We start from the raw sequence: 18,525 nt of genomic DNA, 5'->3' as shown, positions 1-18,525 counted from the left end.
CAGTAAATCACAGAGTTGAATGAGATCCAACTGCTCAGCGTGAGGGAAGAAACTTTGAAAAACAGGTCAAATCTACAATTTCCTATACCTATTACATTATCCCTGGGCAAGAAAGAAGAATCTTACAGGGAAATCAGCTATATTCTTCTTTTTCTTCCATTTTTTAAAATGGGTGTGGGAAGGAGGAATTAAAAGGTCAGTTTTTTAAATTGCTCCTAATTGCAATCACTGTATCTTTTTGAATCTTGAAACACTCCCATCACCTTACTTTGCAGTAATAATCCTCATTTCACAAGTTCTTAAAAGAGCTCTTAGGAGGCTTCGGTGAACTTTGAATTGTTCTAATTTCAGCACAGTTTGGAGGCCAAGAAGCTAAGTGCAGCCTTTCAAAGCAGGAGTGGTGGCTTTTCATAACTGGGACTAACCTCAGACTTTCTCTATTTGACCTGGTCTGCACATTTGAGCATTTAGGGTCATAATTCTATCTTCACAATAGTAAAAAGGGGAAGAGAAATGCACTGATCATTATACTAATCATGCCGTAAAGGATTCCAGGAGCAAGGAGATGGGCGTGTGAGTGTCCATATGTGTGGAAGCTCTGAAATGCTGCAATACGGTGAATCTGTGCAGACACACCAAGCGATGGTCTCAGTCTCTATGTTAGCATTGAACCTCCTTGGTTCTCTTTTAGAAATTTAGACATCAAATGGGGACATGGATGTCTGCTGTAACCTTCTCTCACCCAAAACTTTTGGGGAGTGACTGAAGGTTAATTAGTAGACTGATTTGCTTCTTAGATCTACTCCAATTCCTTTGGAGGAAGGGGTAATGCCAAGAACAATATACAAAAGCCATTCCTCAGAGACATGAAAAATAAAAGGAGAAATTGCAAAATAATCTACAACTAATAAATCTCCAAAAATCTGGGGCAGGTCCATCAGCTTTGAGACCTAAGTCCACAAGAGATGGGCCCCAGTCCCGGGCAGTACATTGGGAGAGGGCTTTAGCTCAGTGCATATGGTGTCTAGTGGTACATGAGTGGACAGGGCTAAGTAAACAGCTCATGGTCACGTGGCCAATCATGGTGGAACCACACTTGAATCCATATATTTAATCTCCAGATCTCAGATGCTCTTTCCAAAGTGTTTCAGAGTCTTATTCATTTGTTGAAGTAGCAAATAATTTCCCAGTGGCCCGAAAGAGTAAATGGGGTCCCTAATACCAGCATCAGTGCTAAAAATGTCACTTTAACTATAGGGGACAAGAGCTCAATTGATTCTTGGCATTTCTTAGATGAAATAAAACTGAAGTCTGTGTACATTACTAGTCCAAAGCTCACACAAGAAGAGTGTTGTTCTTCAAAGTAGTAATCGTTGGAAGCAGTATGGTTATTCTTACAAGGTTGCATGCTCAAAGTTTTGTTGTTTTTTTTGACTGCCCATTAATAGTTGCTTTTGGAACCAGATTTCAAATTACATAATAAAACATTCATGTTACTTTATAATTGCACCTGATTAATTCTACATACAAAAAATACTGTTACCTCTGAGACTTGACCTTATTTTTACACCTAACTTGATTTTATTCTATATAAGGATAAAAATTGGACACACTTCCCAATGAGGAATTTTAAAAAATGCTTTGATTTGATGGCATCATTCAAATTAGTGCATCTCCTACCAAGATGACCCTTTTGAAGTTGACACTACTGATACAGCTACGTGATTCTGGTTTATTTAAAAACCAACCACATTACTTTGTAGTAACCCTTGAATAAAACATCCTAAGTCTCCCAATAACTTGGAAATGGCAGAAAGAGGAGCCAGAGCATATAAAAGAAAAAAAAAAGGATGTCAGGAGATTTTAAATCCCCTACCCCTGCAAACAGCAGCAGCAGCAGTAACAGATTGGTGTTATTATTAAAAAGATAATCAAATATCACTGTGGACTGTTCTCTGACCTCCAAGCCAGCCAAAAGGTTTTAATAAATATTGACCATTTACCTCACCTCACCTAGCATGAAAAGCATTTTGATATGAAGTAAGAGCCTGGGTTTTGTTCTAGCTCTGACTACTACGCAGAAGGATCTGAATGATTACGCCTCCTGATTTTCCTTCCTGTGCCTTTCCTCCTTCCCAGGCAGCATTGCCGCCATTACGGTGACCGTCATTGCCGTGGTGTTGTTGGTGTTTGGAGTTGCAGCGTATCTGAAGATCAGGTGAGAAGCCCCTTACTCTTCTTTATGAAGAAAAGTATTCCATTTTGTTGGGCTCCAGGCTAACAGCTGTTTTGCTGAGTGCTTATTTATTAATAAGTGTCTTAGCTCTCAGAAATACTGGCAGGTAAGTGAAAATGGCCAGTGTGCTCCTCACTGGACAGGAATAGATGGTACAGTATCTGAACCTTGGCAAAGCAGAAGAAGTAAGCTGAAATACACAGTGTGATGATGTAATGGGATGAGAGTGAACCTGGAGTCAGGAGACTGAGGCCTCTGCTCTCTGCCCTTAACTCACCTCATCACCGTGAAGGAGCCACATGTCTCCTGACCCTCAGTGTTCTCATCTATGAAATGGGGTGGGCTCCATGGCTCCTAAATAAGGAAGTTCTGAACACTGATGTGTATATGTATATCCAGTCTGTAAGGAAGTTTCCACTGGTACTAAAGCAAAATGTTGAAAATATAAGGAAAGCATAGCATTATCTATAAAATTGTGTTTTTTTTCCCCTTGAGATTATGTCCTTATATTTTTGGTTTTAAAATATATTTTGTTATGGAATGAAGGTGATCACAGATGGTAGCTGAGTTGTTACTTTTTACAGCCAAATAGAAAGTTGCAATACTCTGTGAGCCTGCACTTCTGTTGTCTACTGCTGTATGAAATCCCAAAGTCTCAAAACCACATTATTCACACTAAATGTCCTTTCAGCTGTAAAATGCCAAATGGCAAGTGACAGTATTATTTGCCAGTCTGTGCAGTGCCCGTAAAAAGCGACAGAAGGGCACGTGCCGCTGTGATGAGCATAGCCACTCCCTGACCACCAACACATTCTCCTCCCAACAGCGGGAGCCATCTTTACAGAAGCTCCTCTGACCCTGTCACTCCCTCCCTTAAAAGCCCCCAGTGGCTTTCCCAGGCACTTAGAATTATAATAAATCCTATCCTCTCAGGTTGGCCCTTGAGCTCATTCATGGACCCATTCCTGCCTGCCTCTTCTCACTCATCACATTTTTGTCTTTCCTTCTTAACCACTGAGCTGCAGTCACACTGTCTTTCTAGCCAATTCTTAGAATATGCCAGGTTCTTTTTCTCTTCAGGCCCTTCACTTTTCTTGGTCCCTCTCCCTGAAATGTTTGTCTTCTAATTCTTCCTCATGCATGGTTTTCATATCTCTCCAGGAGACTTCCCTTCCAGTTTGGTGCCCATTATTTATTCTCTTACTTTCATCCTGGCTGTTATCACTATCTATTATTTGATTTGATTTTTATATATTAGTTAGTTTATTGGTTCTTTCTCTGACAAAAATGTAAGCTCCAAGAGGACCCAGACTTTATCTATGAACTCAGTGGTGGGCACAAAGAAGATGCTCTATAAGTTGAATGCGTGAATAACTTGGCATAAGAATACACAGTCACTCACGCACTGCCATGCAGATGCACACATACATTCCTGACGTCTCTTCCCTGCAGCTGTGTTTCTTTTTCAGGAGGCGTGTGCACACCCTCTCCTTCCCTCCTGTCCTGGTTCCCCATGTGTGGCTCATGTATTTAATTTCTCATCTCTGTGCACACATATCCTTTGCTACCCTCTCTCCTCCCCCTCTTTCATCTCCTCTAGTCATCCCAGCCCAGCCCAACACCCACTAGGGAACACTTCCCTCCTCCTTCCCTTTTATCTCCCTCCACCTTTTATTCTAAATGTGCACCAAATCAATCTAATGATGGTGTCAAGTATAAGAGCGCCCTGTAATATCACCTGTATCTAAGGTACAAAGAACAGGAAAGCCAGGTTTCGAAGAGAAATTGGAATTAAAGGGCCAGTGCTACCTGTGTTTAAAAGCCTTTTATCAAAGCATCCGTAAGTCTCCTTCATATTTAAAAAAAAAAAAAAAAATGTTCATTAAGTCTATATTTCCTTGAGCAGCAAACTTAATTTTGTGAATTATATCTTAGTGAGTGGTATTCTTTTTCATCTGGTTTAATTACTAGTTCATCACTGAGGATACATTATATTTTTATTCTGAGTTAAATTGGCTTTTATGAACTAGTCTTGGAACCTCATTCCCATGTCATAACAAAGTTTTTCTTTGCATGAAGGCAGGAGTTGCTCAAAAAGGGGACTTATGCATTAATTTAGAGTCATTTTGGAATCACCAATGATGAGTTTCTGAAGGGCTATCACCAAAAATATGACTTCCACTGGAGTGTGGCTTGAAATAGAAATTCTTCCCTCTTACCACACACTTGCCAAAAAATAATATTGAAATAACCTGAGGACTCCTCTTGACTTCAGGCAAGAATTCAAGTTTACCATCTCAAACCTACCACTGCCTATAGACAGGCAACAATTAAGAATTCAGACTCCACAAGTAGGGAGACCTGGGTTTGAACCCCAGCTCTACCACTTTGTAGCTGGTTCTGGTGTGACCCGAGCATGTAATGGAGCTTCACTGACCGTAACTTTCCTACTCTGTAAAATAAGGGCCATAATTTTAACTACTTGGTAGCATTGCTGGGAGGATTAATGGACACTGCTTCCCAAGTACATAGCCCTGCCATCACCATCAAGGTGGTCAACAGGAAGGGACTCCAATAGTAGGACGGTTGCTTGATGATAGTTATGGAGCATTAGCCATGTGCCACTCTTCTAAGCATGGGGGTCACACCAGTGATGAGACACAGTCCTGCCACCACAGAACTTACTGTGTTTGGAAAATTCTGTTAGCAGGCCATTACAATTGGTTCTAATGAGTGCTGATTAAAATTGTATAACATTTTATTTAAAAATTTTAAAGTATATTGTCTTCAGGCATTCTCAACTTTGGATAAATTCGGGGAGAGATTTAATTGAATTAGTCATGGTTTCTCTCCCCCATATAGTTCTTCCCTCTAAAATGTAGAAAGGCCCCCTGTTGTGTAAGTATAATGTTGGTAGTTATCTTTGGCACTACAAATTTAAGGATGGATAAAGTGATCAGACCCCTGTTTGGAAACCCCCTAAGGAAAACCCCATTCTGCTGCTTTATTAATTATTTTGGCAAAATGGTAACATAAGGAAGCTAATAGTTCTCATGAATCTTAAGGCTGTGCTAAAACCCCCTCAAGGGTTATTTTCCCAGATTCTTGGAAAGCCCCATCAATAATTAATCAAAAGTACATTTGGCTCAATTCACAAGTGTGTGTGTGTGTGTGTGTGTGTGTGTGTGTGTGAGAGAGAGAGAGAGAGAGAGAGAAAGAATGTGTGATGTGTGTGTATACCTAAGGCTAGGTTTTACCTTGGCTGGAATTTATTTCGCTCCTATCATCCCAGATTTCTGAGAACAATATCATAAGAGGCCTGTTGTCTATGGTCTTTTAGCACACTTGGCTGGAGTAGCAAACAAGTGGCTGAAATCATAGCCCATGAGGGAACCATTAGCTTCTGGCCTAAAACCTGGGTCCCTGCAAATGCGAAAGAAGAGTCCACTTGAACGGACAGCCTCACAACCAGAAAACGGGCACAGCTTACAGGTTCTGCTAACAGTAGCTCAGTAGTTTCACCAAGTTCTAATTCCCTCTGAAGGCATCGATCGGTAAACGCATTAGCCATCTCTTTTAACACTCCTATTCTGCAGGGACAGTGACCCCAGCCTGGAGAACTATATCTTTCTGAGACCTCAGCTACTACTGAATGTGGCTTCCAGGGCTCTCCTCTATTATTTATCGACCCCCCATTTTAGCCAGCAGCAGCGTGGTGAGGAGGGAGGAATGTGGGCTTTGCGGTCAGGTTCTACTTCCTAGTTGGTGGCCTTGGACAAATTATAATCTCCCTGATCTTTAATTTCTTCATCTGCAAAAGCAGAACTAATACTACCTACATTTCAAGCTTATTTCGAAGATGAAGCAATGAATGGCGAGTTCCTGCAGAGACCAGATGGCATGGTGGTTAAGAATACGTACTCTGGAGCAAGTATATGAATCATTCTGCGTGCAGTTTCATTTATAAAATGGGACTATACGAATACCTAATTCAGGATTGTCATGAGGATTAAATTATGATACAGATAAACATTCAGTACCGAGTATCAGATGAGGATGATGGAAGCACTAACTCCTGTTATTGTTGTAATTGTTCTTGTTAAAACAATGCTTACTGCTTAGGTGCTTAGAAAAATGGTAGCTGCCAACAATCCCATTCGGTAGGCACCAGGGATTCACAAGACAGGGGAGTTGTAGGAAGAGGAGAAAGACGGCACAGCAGCTCAGTTTTCTCTTGTTCCATTTTGGCAGTTTCAATCGTGCTTTTTCTAAATGCCTGTGAAGTTGCATGCGTGTTATATGTCCATAAAGAGAAACTATCTGTGAGTAGCTTTTATTCCAGGGCTTGTTTGCAACTTTAAAAGAAAGCAAAGGCCTTCCCTGCCTCTTGCAGAGAGGTGTCTTTAATTAGTGATGATTGAAGAATGAGGTAAGTCGGTTTTGTCTAAATTGGCTCAAAACCGTTCAGCCACAAGATAGTCCCCTGTGCAGGAGACCGTATCTGCTATCACCAGCAACGTGGAGGCTGCTATAATTAGGTGTGCTGGTAACCCAGGCAGACAACACGGCTGTTCCCTTCACAAAAATAAATGTGATATTGATTTATAGACACAACAGGGCCTGGCTCTGAAGGCATCTTGTTAGAAGTCACCTGTTTTGCTTCAAGTCTTCTGGTGATTATATTTATACAACTGGATTCCTTCTGGTTGTTGTTAGGTTTACAGAGTAGGCCCAGCCAGACCTAAAGGCTAAGCTCTTCTAGAATTTGTGACCTACACCTTTGGCATTCTGTAGGTCTAGGTGACTTGATTCTTTACCTCAGTGGTCATCAAATTTTAATGTGCAGAGGAATCAATGGGAGAGCTTATTAAAAACAGTTTGCTGGGTCTCATCTCCACAGGTTTTGCTTCAGTAGGTCATGGTAGGGCATTTCTCTGCAACTCACAGATGGTGGCACGGCTGCTGGTCCAAGAACCATACTTTGAGTAACCTGCGCTATCCTCATCTCCTAACACTCCAAATGCACACTGCACTGCAGTGTCCCCGATAGGCTGCCCTACTGTTTCATGTCTCCGTCACTTTCAACATGCTGAGCCCTCTGTCAGACATGTTTGATTCACCTCTTTTGGGTGATTTATAGACACAGCAACTTGGAATCTGGCTGCTTCCAAGTTGTCTAACTCAAAAGAGACCCTCTCCGGAAGTCTCCTCCCCATCGTCTTCGTGGTGGGGACACATACATCCCCACCACGTGTTGCTGCACATACATCCTTTGTACCACTCTCTTCCCTGTAGTAGAATCGTTTTGTTTTCTGCCCGTCCCCTCTACTAGCAAGATATAAAGCCCCTGACAGTACTGGCATATAATAGTAGCTTTATAAACAATTGTTTCCTGAGAGAATGATTCTGGGTAGGAAAATTTAGGGTGTGGAAGGAGTATTCATTTCTTCCAAATCAGGAGAAACTAGGTTTGGAAAAGGGGAAGCCATGGGAATCTGTTAAACCACACACTCAAACTAGTTACCTTGTGACTCTGAATTTGTTCACAATAGACAAGTGTTCCAATGAAGCCTGTTTTGTGAGGAGTGTCTGCCAGGATGATATCTGGCAGATAATTTTGAAAAGGAAAATAAACAAATTTTATCTGCCCCTTCAAAGTAAAGGTGATTATTGAAAGATAAGTTTGAAAGTAACGGCTATGTAAAGAGCACTTTGAAAATGAATGTTTGGAAATATTTCCATCATAGGGATTTTGGTAGAAAGAAGACAGAACTGTTAGAATCCTGAAGTTTGGTAACTGTGGACAAATAAAATCACCCCTAATGGTCACAGTTCCTTCCCTTCAAAATCGCAGCTTACAATGTCAATTTCTTAGTCTTCACAAATGTGTCATGGTTATGTAAGATGTTAACATAGAGGAAAGCTGGGTAAAGGGCATGTAGGAATTTATCTTTGCAGTCTTTCTATAAATCTAAAATCATTCTAATATAAAAAGTTTACTTTTAAAAAATTATAATTCAATAGCTACCATACAGATGTGTTGTCTTCTCCTGCCCCAGAGCCTTTGCACCTGCTATTCTCTATGTCTGTAGGGTATATTTCAGGCATCCATGTGGCTCATCCACATCTCTTTTATGTGTCTGCTCAAATGTCATCTTAGTGAGACTTTCCCTGATCACCATATTCAAAATTACAATCGCCACCTCCCAATTGGAATTCCTCACTGCCCCGTCCCTGCTTTGTTTTCCTCCCTTGCATTTATTACCATCTGCCATATTATTTTTCATGTCTGATTTATTGTGTCTATCTTCACAAGAATGTAAGCTCCCTTAGGACAAGGGTTTTGGTCTATTGTTCACTAAAGTATCCCCCAGGCCTCACAGTAGAGCCTAATAGACAGTAAGTTTTCAATGAATCGTTAAATGAAAGGAGCCAGACATGGAAATGACATTCAGAGAAAGAAAGCCACCAATGAAAACAAAACAAGGAGACAATGACAGCTGCACCAATCTAGCTTTGCTAATGGATGATATGCGTCAAAGGCTTAATTACTAATGACTAATAAGCTACAAGTTCAGCTGTGTTTTCCCAGCACTAAGCCATATCTTATTCATCTTTACATCTGTCCTTCTTAGTACATCATAAGCACTAATAATTGAATAGAAAAGACTCACTTGACTAAAGAGGAGAGGACTTTGGGAAGAAAAGTAATAAATTTGGAGCCTTAATGGGGAACTGGGTTGACCCTTATAAAGGAGAAGCTGTTCTCTAAAATATGTTTGTTTCAACACAAGGAAAGTGAAATCTCATTCATTTTTAAAGACAATTGAGTTCCATTAAGTACTGCTGCCAGTTGTCTTAAAATAGGTCCCATTTTGCAGGGGTGGAGAAGGCCTCAAACCACAGTGTCAACACCACATCTACCAGTTGTCATCAGCAAGGCATCACCAATTGGGGAGAGGACGAGTGGGGAGGGCTGCTTCCTATTCTAGCCAAAGCACTTGAGAAGGATGCAATGAGGCAAGGGCTTAACACAAATCATTCTCTATCCTGTCGCCTCAGGTCCTGCGTTTAGCTCACTACACCATACAATAGAATAGTATCAGCAGTAATCCCAGTGCCACTGATTAACAGGGACAGTGAGCACTGTGCTGAGTGCTATCAAGCCACATCATCACGTGGGGGACTTTTAGCTGTAATTCTCTTTCCTCTTCCTATATTTAAAGACAAAATGGTGGCTTTGACCCTTTGTGTTCTTTAATAAGATATTTTCACTTTTTCACAATGAATTCCACAAGCCATACTACCCCCTGCTGGCATCCACCAAGCAAACTCTATATATATTGTTTATGTCCTACTGGAGTATGCAATTATCAAACATGTATAAAAGAACCATTGCATCAAGAGCAATGTAGTAGATGTTCAGAAAATAAGAAGAAACATCAGACATAGTCTGCCCCCAAGAGGTTTACCATCTAAGGGGAGCCAAGGGACAGCAAGTAGAAACTGAGCTATGTTGGATAGGTGCCAGTCTTAACTAAGAAATTGAGTAAACAAAACTGCTTTGACCTGACAATGATGTCATTCATACAAATTGCTGTTCAGAATGAAATTAGATGAAGCAGTGTTGCATTATAGATCCCGGAGACCTAGGTTTTAGTACCAGCTGTACCGCTAAATCACATGGGCAGTCATCTAGATTCCTTGAGCCCCACCTTCCTTTTCTTGGGAATGGGAGTTTTTTCACCTCTTAGACTCCACAAATGCCAATCTGAAAACCTACCCAATTTCCATCTAAAACATGCCATGATTGAAGACATTTTGACTTAAGAGAGTTTAAAGTGATCATTAATAATCTTCCCCTTCTCTCTTTCCTTCTCTCTTTCTTTCTCTCTCTCTCTCTCTCTCTCTCTCTCTCTCTCTCTCTCTCTCTCTCCACACACACACACACACACACAAATGGGTTTGTCTTACTCTTTCTATAATATGATAGGGTTTATCCAAACCTGGCTTGAATCCCAGCACCCCCAATTCTTCTTGCTTAGACTCATTAATATAATAAAAAGTCCTACGGATTCAATACATTCCCAAATATGATTTATCTATATCTCTTGCTTTGTTTTCCTCATTTATCAGCATTTCTCTCAACTCACTGTTCATTCAAATGAGAAGGCAAAGGAAAATGAAAGATCCATCATTTCCCTTTATTTCACTAGTGTTTGTGTAAGTAGACATCTCTTCTAATACAGCAGCTTCAGGGACAGCTCTGATCAAATAGCTTTTGCCTAAAATAAACATTATCAGTAAAACCTGATGTCCAGAAGATTTTTAATCCTCTAACCTCACTCCAGCATGATAATTTCTAAAATTCAAATAACAATAATATAAGAAGCTTGTTTTATAACTGTGCCTGGGCCATCATTTCAGGACTTCCTGGTGGGAGGGGGAGGCTCATTTTTCAGTCTTTTTTCACTACTTGCACATTTGTCATGTGTTTGTATTGTTTTAGTATAATAAAAATTGAAAAGCAATATTGGCCAACACTTATTGTGTATTTACTATGCGCCAGGCCTTTCATATGTATTACCTCATTTAATCCTCCCAACAACTCTAACACAATTTTTTTTTAACATTCTCCATTTCATAGATGAAGAAACGGGGCGTTAAAAACACATTCAAGGACATACATCTATTGTCCCTACTGATATGGGAATAAAATTATATGATAGACATAAAAATGCTGTGAGAAGTTAAATAACCGTGCAAAGGTGAGGCAGGAATGCCCTGTCAATAAAGGAACATGCTTTATAGGTAGATGTTGGCCAGGTTTACAACGCTAGGTCATGCTGAAATGTAGGCCTGGCTCCAGTCTTGTAATCCCCAGGTTTTTACTTGTTTATTCCATCGCTTCCATTTGTCAACCATCCTGTTAAAGGATTTGATTGGAATTGGAGGTTTTAAACATGGGGCGGGGGTGTGTTGGTGATGAATGACAGGTGACCCCATTTACCAAAACTGCCTCCCCGTTCCTGTCAGTCAGAAGCTCAGTGGTGTATTATTTGTGATCTCTTGCCTTCTCACACCTGCAGAAATGAATATGGACCTTTAGAGAACACAAAACGTATTGTGGAACGTCCTCTAGTTTCCAGGTGTATAGATTGGGTCAGCTGAGCCTGCCTTCAGGACAGAAATCAGGATTTTGAAGGCTAAGAGTTTGAAACCAGTACATCAAAGGTCTGGTTCTTTTCAGCCGATTATCCCTCTTCACATAGCTGGCAAATGGAAATAAGCTTCAGAGAGTGACAACCATTATTTTAGCAACAGATATAAGTATAGCAAATGCGTTCTGTGCCTCTCAGATTGCATTTTCATTTTGTTTAATTTTCATATCTAGTTGAGACAAAGATGAGGGGGGCTAGGCATGTTTATCTGTACTATATATAGCACAGCTGATTTCCAGTGGCAAGGTGTAATAATTCACACGCTAGTGTGAACCTCACAGGCATCACATGCTCATTTTGTAGTTTTCCCAGTCTTGTCATTGGTTTTAGTCTTTAAATGCCCATAATCCTCTCCAGGAAGATTCCATCTTGTGAACAGAATGGCTTTCCAGGATGTATTTTTTTTCCCAAACACTGTTTCTTCCACCAACATTTATTCTACTTATTGAGGACTTACTAGCAACTGGATATTCTTCTAGGTGCTAGAGATAGAGCTAAGAACAAACAAAACAGGCAAATAATCCATACTTATACCGTGTTTCCCTGAAAATAAGACCTAGCCAGACAATCAGCTCTAATGCGTCTTTTGGAGCAAAAATTAATATAAGACCTGGTCTTATTTTACTATAATATAAGACCAGGTCTATAAATATAATATAATATAATATAATATAATATAATATAATATAATATAACATAACATTAATACCGGGTCTTATATTAATTTTTGTTCCAAAAGATGCATTAGAGCTGATTGTCTGGCTAGGTCTTATTTTCAGAGAAACACGGTAATCTAGTTGGGGGAGAGAGGCAACAAAGTAAGTAAATTATATAGTATGTTGGAAGGTGATGAGTACTATGAGAAAAATTATGCACGCACTACTAGAGGCAAGGGAGTTGCAAGTTTAAATAGAGGTCTTAAGGAAGGGCTCACTGAGGATGTGACATTTGTGCAAAGGCTTGAAGGATATGATCTGGAGGACAACTGTTCCAAGCTGAGGGAACAGTAAATGCAAAGGCCCTGAGGCATGAGTGTGCCAGGCATGAAGAGGAAGAGCAAGGAGGTCAGTATGGTTGGAACAGAAGGAGTGAGAGAAACTGGAATTGTAGCTGATGTGCTCAGAAAAGTAAGAGGGGCCAGATAGATCCTGTTGGGTTTTGCAAACCATTGTAATGACTTTACTCTGTGTGAGATGAGGAGCAACTCAAAGTTTTTGAACAGAGGAGTGATAACAATCTGACTTGTTTATTAAAGAAATATTACTTGTGGAACAGGTTCCCAGAATAACCCACCAAAGCCTGTTAAACCCATATTACCATTGAACTAAGGTGCTAATCAGACTCTAAGACGCTCAGCTCAAAGCACTGGATTTAGATCTAGGGGGTGTTGACTCATAGCTCAATTGGGTGACTTTGAGCATGTCAATCAACATCTCTGAGCCACATTTCTTCATTGGACAAATAATGATAAACAATATCCGCCCCCTGGCTTTATTTTGAGGATCAAGTAGAAAGGGAACCTAGAAACGCTCTGTGGATTGTAAAACACTATATAAATGCCAGGAAGGGTGGTGAGAGCAACAGTGGCTATGGTTGTGTCATTATTATTTCAGGGAAAACTAAGTCCAGGACCTAAGTCAAAAATGCCAGGACTGCAACCTGCCCTTTCCCATTACTTCTTATTAAATAGACATGGAAATGGGGCCTCCTCCTTCTCCAGCGGTAGAGGGCAAGGAGAGAGTCACGACCCTGCTGATCTCAACAGAAGGCGCCATTCAGACTCCCAGCCCATCCATCATTCATAAGTTACAGGGTGTCTGTAGCCCTGGGCCTCCACAGTTGGTGGATCTGTTGCCAAGAGGTGGTCCTAGTGAAGAATCATGGCTTCCCTCTCGTAGGCCCTGTGAGCCTCCCCCGTTCAGGTTGCAGGCCATTAGGCTTCCCTCAGATGGGCAACTTCTCCAAATAACCACAACTCTCTTCTTTCCCACCAGGCATTCCTCCTATGGAAGACTTCTGGATGATCACGACTATGGGTCCTGGGGAAACTACAACAATCCTCTGTATGACGACTCTTAACAAAGGAATGTGGCCTGGGATGAGGAATAAATGCTCTTTATTTATAAGTGCTTATCCAGTAGAATTAATAACAAGTACCTGACGCGCATTGAGTGACAATCTTAAGCCCTGTTTTGTTGGTTTGGTTGTCTTGTTTTCCTCCCTCTCCTCTGGCTGCTACAACTTACCCTTTCTGGTACAAAAAGAACTATTATTTAAAGGTGAGTGGAGGCTGATTTGCAGCTAAAATGGGCCAACCTTGAGCCGGTGAGGCCAGACCACCTCGATGGAGGCTTCTGTACCCACCACAACACCCACTGCAAGAAGGACTGAGGAAGAGGAATTGAGTTATTTTGTTGGGGGTTACTTTTAGGGGAGCTTTTTGTTTGTGGTATTTCTTAAACTCTTATTTAGGAAATTACATTAAATCTCAATGAGGGGAAAGAAAATGAGTACTGGGAGGATTTCACCCTGCAGGTAAGGGAGTAGGGGTTTCTCAGATTCCTTTTAAATCTCTATTCAGCTGGTTGTGTCTGACAAGAAGCCTGCGTGGCTCTACAAGCTGGATCCCAGCTTCTGAGCTGCCTAATTAATGAAAGAGGAAACTAGAAAGTGCCCAGGAGGAGGCCTGCAGGCCGCAGAGCAGAGTAGCAGGTTGCTGTCAGATCTCAGCGCATCCTCTATCTGTTCTCCCCTCCCGGCACAGAAGACTATGAGATGAGCTTAGTTAGAGAAGAGAAAGGGAGAAGCTGGTGGAGTGCGTGTACAGAAGAAGGAGTGGAGGAAGGAGGGAGCTGACACGCACTGAGTACCTCATTAGGGAAAGTGAGAATCAGCTCTCAGTAACTGTCAGAGGCATCCACCGCTTGGAGGAGCCCATAGAATCCTTGCTTTATAACCACAAAGCAACTGGTTCACTGCCTTACTGTCTGTTGGATAATGGCTGTAAACTGTTTTTGAAAAAAAAATTTTTTTTAAGGCACTAGTCCATCTGCAGTGCTCAGTAAGGCATTTCCATAGGAAACAGGTACCGTGATTAATCCATGTATTCTTCCCGTACATTTACCTTACTAATTCTGCCCTTTAATAAATGAAAACCCCTGATTAGATAGTCTTAAAATCCTGCATAATGAATTTTGAGAAAGAACTGATCATTTTTGTAGGTATCCATTTATTGTAATGGTTCTCAACCAGCAGGCAGTCTTGCAACCCCCCAAACTCCCCACACACAGGACATCTGAAAATGTCTGGTGACATTTTTTATTATCGCAACTTGGGGTGTTACTTGTGGGCAGAGGTTATGAATATGCTAAACATCCTACAATGCACAGAATAGCCCACTATAACAAAGAATTATCTGGCCCAAAGTGTCAATAGTGCTGAGTTTGAAAAACCCTAATATTACAATGCCCATTGTGACAGAACAAGACACTCCCAGATTTTTAACTAAATAAAATGATTTGTTAAATTTTTATTCTTTCTAACGTGTTGTCTAATGGGTTGTTTGGGGCATGCATGGTTGCCTTTTTATTTCTTTGTGTGTTCTAGCTAACTTTATTTCATGGCTATATCTCTGTCCTATTATACCTAACACCTGATATTAACAACTTGGCATTTGATGTCTTGATTTCATGGCACAGAAAACATGCATTGTGTCCTGTTTCAAAATGGGTTATATTGTCTGACAATGTCATAAAGAACTTGACACTGGTCAATTTTTATTTTTAAACTTGGACCTGCTGCCACGACTCTGTTTCCAGAAACTTGACTCTCAGCTCATCCTGTCACTCGTTGTGACCCAGCCAAGTACTGACATGTAAACCACCATTGCTGTGTTGTCCTAAACCTTCTGATGTCAAAGACACCAGTATCCGGGCCATTTCCACAGACCTGCCATCCCACACTCTGAAAAGAATTTATTCCTAAACTCCTTAAGGACCAAAGGAAAAGGAGCAACCGCCAGAGGTATTTTACAACAGGAGTGGGTAACAAGGAGTAGAATTCTGATATCTCTGATTATTTAAAACAAACAAACAACAAAAACAAAAGTGGACATTCTCAGAAAAAAACAGTCAAGAATGACTAGCGATGTTCCCTCTGGCCGAGGTTGGCCTAAATAATTGTCCCTCTTCCCTGCCCTCACTCCCTGCATAGGCTTTCATTTTGGCAAAGGACAACTCAATAAAAACAGGACATTCCATATATTTTTTTCTCCCTCTATCAAAAACGTTTTGGGAAAATGTCCATGAAACGCCTTTGACGAGGTGCACTTCTGGACGTTGCTTCCGTCATAACTACTGGGTCAGAGGGACCAGCCTCTTCCCACGTTATCCTGACCAATGAGTACGAGCCATGGATTGCGCCAGCGGCTTTCCTTACCCAAGGCTCCAATTGTACAAGAACACTTGATGCGCTTGTGCTCTTATTAAATTCCAAATCCTTATGGCAAAGGCAGGGATCTGGACCTCAAGCAAATCTGTTCAGCAAGGTGACAGTTTCCCACGAACACTCTAACACTCCTTGTTATGTCAGTATAAAATACCAGTGGGTGGAACCTTATTTTGCGACATGTATTTTTTCTATTTTTGAGTTAGCCAAAGGATTTTAGCAATTGAATTCAACAAACACTGCTACACACACAGATACACCTCGGAAGTATATGTGGATAATTGATAATCTTTACCTCAGGGAGTCTCTCCACCTCAACCCATGGGAAATGACTCCAGTGGATCTAAACCACATACCATCCAGGGACAGGACTAGTGAAAGCATTAGAGGGAATGTCAGAGCAGGAGGGAGGCAAGCAGCCTCTTCCAGACTATAGTTTGCAAAAGATAAAACAGTGAAATTAAATTGTTTTCTTTTTCTGGGGCCCCAGTGAAGTTTCCTGCCCTTCTTGGACATCTGTGTTACCATTTCGTAAGTGGGGGTGATGCTTTCTTATTGGCTTCACCCATGCTACCTCACAAATGTGTTGTGAGGGTTAATGAAATCATGTGTACAGTGTTTTCAGTTTCTGCAGAGAAATATTTATAGACATTTTAAGTACTTTACGTATTACATAGATATGTAAGCGATCTCCGTTACTTGTTTGTTGTTATACCGGTGTGTTGTTTTTACTGAAATCTATAAAAAGACAGCTGTGTCGTAGCTACATCAGACAGCTGCTACAGCTTTAGGCTACCCCCCAGTGCAGCTGACTGACTGAGGGTTAACTGTGCCTGGGACCACAAAGTTTAGTTTCCATCTCCATAGGATGGCCCTGGACATGGGTCTCGCAGGCTTGAGTTAGGATCTAGGAGGGTAGGGTAGCACAGTATGGATACCTAAGCACTAACAGAAACAGACTCCTGGCCTTTATCATCCTGGGGTCTGCTGGGTTCTTTGTGGAGTTGATTTTGGTTTGATGGCATCTGTTTGCTCTTTATCTTGCTTGCAAGGGTGCATGGTCCAATCCCTTGCATCTGGGAAATGGATTTTGCAACTGGGCCAGATGCAGATTTGCACATTGATTCACCTTATTTGCCTTTAACCTCCTTTTTGGCAAATGAATGTACCATTTCAACTTAGATTTTAAAGTGCTACTTGCTATTGGTAATAATGCTAACCAAGAGACCAATGCCAGATTGCTTTCTTGGGGTGACAGTTTCCCATGAACACTCTAACACTCCTTGTTATGTTAGTATAAAACACCAATGGGTGGAACCTTATTTTTCCACATGCGTTTTTTCAATTTTTGAGTTGGTCAGAGGATTTTAGCAATTGAATTCAACAAACATTCAACAAAAATCAGCTGGCATTATTTAAAGATGGAAAGGCGTGCAACTTCTTTGATATTTAATGTAATTGTATCTACATTTGTTGTAAGATGTATTGCATACCAATTATATCAATTAAAGTTGTTAAAAGCTTGTGTCCAACAGTGGTGATTCACATTTTAAAATGTTTTGTTATTCAAGCCATTTAGCCCAATACTGCTTACATTAAGTAGCCCTGGCTTGTTTTTACAGAAAACCTATCCCAATCAATAAATAATATTTTCTGCAGATCAGGAAGATTTCTCTGATCTTGAAAAACAATTGAAGAGTATCAGAAATGAAGAAATTTTCCAAGCAGTGATTTTTAGTCTTACTTAAACACCATGCCTTACAAAATAGATGTAAAAATAAACACTTTGATTTGATAAATAGATGATGATGCACAATCAAGTCACATGAAAGCCTGTTGGCATCAGCAGTGCTTTTAGTAGTACTTGGTTTGTTCTTCTTCAAAAAATTGCACTCAGCATACCCATCCTTACCTGACAGTTAAACGGCAAGCAATATCAATCATCCAAAATATAATTTCAACGCCCAGAAACTACCCAAAGGTGATTCTGATTCTAAATCAACAAAGCCACACATTATGCAACATAGGAGACAAATGGAAGCTTCTGCAAACTAGGGTTCAGTGATTTCATATTGCATGTAAAATGAAGGTCCAATTTAGTAAGTTTAGGTACCTGGCTTCCAGAGACACACCATGGAGGATTGACTGCGAAGAATCAAGATGGGGAATGAGGAGTAAGCATGGAACAGACACGTCCCACTGATTATTCAGTCATTTCTTGAGGACCTGCCGTGAACACGAAAGCAAGTAAGATTCCGTTATTCCAAGCATGCCTACACAGGATTGGTCAGAAAGCACTTTAATGGTGCATAAAAAGAAAAGGCTTAATAATACATAGTGTTTACATATTGTGAGCTCTTGGGCCCAAATCAATATTTTCCCCAGTATTATAGGTTTTCCAAGTCAGATTATAACCTGTTTCAATGATGTTGTAACCTATTTACAATCTTTTGCTCTCCTGAAATTCCGTAGTACTAACCCATAGCTAGGTATATTTTTGATTTTCATCAGAAAGCATTGAGTCATAAATGACACTTGAAAAGCACTGATCAAATTGGGGGAAAAAAAACTTGTAAGAGGTATGATTTCTTAAAGGATCTAGTCTTTGGCAACTGTAGAATG

At 40.6% G+C, this 18,525-nt stretch overlaps 1 protein-coding gene across 1 annotated transcript in view; it reads left to right on the top strand.

Moving 5' to 3' along the window:
• Positions 1-17,428, top strand: part of PARM1 (prostate androgen-regulated mucin-like protein 1) — a 95,190-nt gene extending 77,762 nt beyond the window's left edge. The window contains exons 3-4 of the mRNA XM_019720707.2: positions 2,140-2,218; positions 13,452-17,428. Of these exons, the coding sequence (XP_019576266.2) occupies positions 2,140-2,218; positions 13,452-13,536 (164 nt within the window). The 3' untranslated portion in view covers positions 13,537-17,428. The remainder of the gene's footprint in view (positions 1-2,139; positions 2,219-13,451) is intronic.
• Positions 17,429-18,525: the final 1,097 nt, after the last annotated feature.

Source organism: Rhinolophus sinicus, linkage group LG02 (assembly GCF_036562045.2).
Source record: "Rhinolophus sinicus isolate RSC01 linkage group LG02, ASM3656204v1, whole genome shotgun sequence".
NCBI classification, from domain to species: domain Eukaryota; kingdom Metazoa; phylum Chordata; class Mammalia; order Chiroptera; family Rhinolophidae; genus Rhinolophus; species Rhinolophus sinicus.
The sequence above is the reverse complement of the archived record's forward strand: the minus strand, read 5'-3'. Positions and strand labels throughout refer to the sequence as shown.